Below are 3,571 nucleotides of genomic sequence, written 5' to 3'. Positions count from 1 at the left end.
TCTTGCCCCACCGGCATTTTCACCAATCCTACAAGAGTTCGAGGATCTCTTTCTCGGATGAATTGCCAGCAGGTTTACCCCCATTGAGGGACATACAACATCATATTGACCTCGTACCAAACGCCGTCCTACCGAATCGAGCACATTATCGTATGAGTCCGGAGGAGCACGAAGAACTTCGACGACAAGTTGAAGACTTACTGATCAAGGGTTATGTTCGTGAGAGCTTAAGCCCGTGCGCGGTTCCAGCGTTGCTTATTCCAAAGAAGGACCGGTCGTGGCGCATGTGTGTTGATAGCCGAGCTATCAATAAAATAACTACACGGTACAGGTTTCCCATACCTCGGTTGGATGATCTCCTTGATCAAGTAGGGAAAGCGGCTATTTTTTACCAAATTAGACCTTAAAAGTGGTTATCATCAGATTCGAATTCGACCAGGAGACGAATGGAAGACAACTTTCAAAACTCGCGAAGGACTTTTCGAGTGGCTAGTAATGCCGTTTGGATTATCTAATGCTCCAAGTACTTTCATGCGAGTGATGAATCAAGCTCTACGGCCATTCATTGGACGTTTTTGTCGTGGTGTATTTTGATGATATCCTCATCTTCAGCAACACACTCAACGATCACCTTTCTCACCTACGTGACGTGCTACTTGCCTTGCGTAAAGAAAACTTATATATCGCAAAGCAAAAGTGCGAGTTTGGTGCTTCTGAAGTATTGTTTCTTGGTTACGTCGTTTCCGCGGCAGGATTGAGAGTCGATCCCCAGAAAGTCGAGGCTGCTGTAGTCTCATGGCCAACGCCAACAACTATCACAGAGGTCAGAAGCTTTCATGGCCTCGCTTCATTCTATAGGCGTTTTGTTCATAACTTCAGTGCTCTCATGGATCCTATTACCGATTGCATGAAGCAAACGTCGTTTGCTTGGACCTCGGAAGCAGATGCAGCATTCGCAGTAATCAAAGACAAACTCACGACTGCTCCCATATTGGTACTGCCTGATTCGATTCTCCTTTGAGTTGCATTGTGATGCTTCGAAGCTAGGTATCGGCGCGGTTTTGAGTCAACATGGGCGGCCAGTCGCGTACTATAGTGATAAGTTGGCCGGTGCTCGGGCTCGTTACAGCACCTATGATATAGAGTTCTATGCAATCGTCCAAGCCATCAAGCATTAATGTCACTACCTTACTCACAAGGAGTTCGTCTTGTTTACCGATCATGTGGCACTAAAGTACTTGGGAACTCAGGATAAAATCTCTTCTCGACATGCTTCCTGGACAGCTTATTTACAACAGTTCACTTTTGTTATCAAGCACCAGTCCGGAAAACTTAATAAAGTGGCAGACACGTTAAGTAGCCGGCATTCCTTGGTCGCCACGCTCAGCGTCTCCGTCCACGCAGACTTGTACGCGACTGATTCATACTTTGGGGCTGTCTGGCAAGATCTTGCGCTTAGTAAACGGTCTGATTTCTCTTTAGTGGATGGTTTCCTCTTTAAGGACAATTGCCTTTGTGTCCCGGAGTGCAGTCTGCGATTGCAACTGGTCAAAGAGTTACATGGCGAAGGGCACATTGGGCGGGATCGAACTTTGAAACTTGTTACAGATTCGTACTTTTGGCCAACTTTGCGGCGAGATGTCGAACGATTTGTGACTCGTTGTGCTACTTGTCAGCGTGGGAAAGGTCATGCGACCAACGCGGGTCTCTATCTTCCACTTCCAATACCGACGCAACCGTGGAGTGATATAAGCATGGACTTTGTCCTTGGCTTCCTCGTACGCAACGCGGCAAAGATTCTATTTTTGTTGTGGTTGATCACTTTTCAAAGATAGCTCACTTTTTGCCGTGTAAGAAGACCACGGATTCGGTGCAAGTGGCGTCCCTTTTCTTTCGCGAGATCTATCGGCTACATGGCCTTCCGGTGTCTATCATCTCAGACAGAGATTCACGTTTCATTAGCCACTTTTGGCGTTCTCTGTGGAAACTTTTTAAAACAAGTTTAGACATGAGTTCTGCTTTTCATCCCCAATCCGATGGACAAACAGAGGTTGTTAATCGTAGTCTGGGCAATATGTTACGTTGCTTGGTGGGTGATAACTTACGGTCATGGATTCGGTGTTATGTCAGGCCGAATTTGCTCATAACCATGCTCACAATCGCAGCCTTGGGTATAGACCTTTCAAAGTTGTGTATGGTGTGACTCCGCGCGGTCCGTTAGGTTTAACAACGGTGCCACAGCCAGGCGAGTTTCATGGGAGAGCGCAGGAACTGGTCGATGAACTGACGAGTATTCACGCTCGTGCTAGCGATAATCTGGCCGGTACTACTCTTAAGTATAAGCGAGCTGCTGATAAACGCCGTCGCGAGCTACATTTTGAAGTAGGCGACTTTGTCTGGGCCATTCTCACGAAGGAACGGTTTCCGGTCGGGGCATACAACAAGTTGAAGCATAGGAAGATTGGACCAGTGGAGATTGTTGAGAAGATAATGCTAATGCCTATCGTCTTCTTCTTCCGCCTCATGTGCACACGGCTGATGTGTTTAACGTCAAACACCTGTTCAAGTTTGAGCCGGCTGAGGATGAGCTTACGGGGGGAGGCCTGATGTAGCGTACATCCTACTCCTACTCTGTTTTGGTTTTATTTCCTTGTTTCCTTTTATGTTTTAGATAAAGATCAATTGATCTAATCTCTTTAAGTTTAGGAATTTGATTTACTTATATATAGTATCTTCTCGGCTTTGTGAGAGATACAACTTTTGTATTATTGATTAATATACTTAGAGCTTTGGTGTTAACAAACTCTTGAAACCTTATCTCCGGGTATTCTATAAGAATTCAACGGCTTTAAGAAGGCTTAGATAACGGGCATTCTCAGAATTCAACGTTACCTTCGCGTTATCGGTTACTATCGTTACTTCCGCTACACTAAACTGCTACGTACTACCACAAGAAACAGAGCAAAAAAAAAGAGATCACTGGATGCATTACCTTAGCCTTGTCACCGAACACTCTCTTGAAGATACCAAAAGCACCAGGGCCACAGACATCATGAGTCATAAGAACATCAACGTAGAGTCATAAAGCATGAACATAAATAGCATCAATCAAACACATAGCAAAGGAGAGAAGGCGAGACTCACATTCTGGACCGATGCAAGTGCATTTGTCACGGTAAGCATCGTATACGTGTCGGAAAATTCAACGTTGCCCACATCGTATAGGCTCGATGTATCAGTTAGAGCCTCTGATGCTCCCATCCTCTTATGTAGCTGGTGCTGCTACTAACTTCAAAGATTTTATCTTAATTGCCCCTACCCAAGATTAAAATACTCTTAATCAAAAACGATACACTAGAGTGAAATCAAGACTCAAAACAAAAGGACAAAGACGTCTCCTTTATGTTTCTACCCGTATGTAGTAAACAGAGAAAGAATAAAAATTTTCAACTTCCTACATCAACGCATGAGAAACACTCAATTGATTTCACTAATAACACAAACTGGAGAAAAACGAAATAGAGAAACACTCAAATGATTTTACTAGTAACGAGTTTGCTAAATCTTCGAA

The 3,571-nt window shown here is 44.4% G+C and overlaps 1 protein-coding gene across 1 annotated transcript; it reads left to right on the top strand.

The window, feature by feature from the left end:
- The first annotated feature begins 152 nt into the window (after positions 1 to 152).
- LOC125597922 (uncharacterized mitochondrial protein AtMg00860-like) lies at positions 153 to 1,021 on the top strand. Its single transcript, XM_048772384.1, has 2 exons — positions 153 to 286; positions 613 to 1,021. Exons 1-2 carry the CDS (start codon positions 153 to 155, stop codon positions 1,019 to 1,021), a joined length of 543 nt encoding a protein of 180 aa, XP_048628341.1.
- The last annotated feature ends 2,550 nt before the right edge of the window (positions 1,022 to 3,571 follow it).

The sequence above is a fragment of the Brassica napus genome, unplaced genomic scaffold (genome assembly GCF_020379485.1).
Source record: "Brassica napus cultivar Da-Ae unplaced genomic scaffold, Da-Ae ScsIHWf_1584;HRSCAF=2196, whole genome shotgun sequence".
NCBI lineage: Eukaryota > Viridiplantae > Streptophyta > Magnoliopsida > Brassicales > Brassicaceae > Brassica > Brassica napus.
The sequence above is the reverse complement of the archived record's forward strand: the minus strand, read 5'-3'. Positions and strand labels throughout refer to the sequence as shown.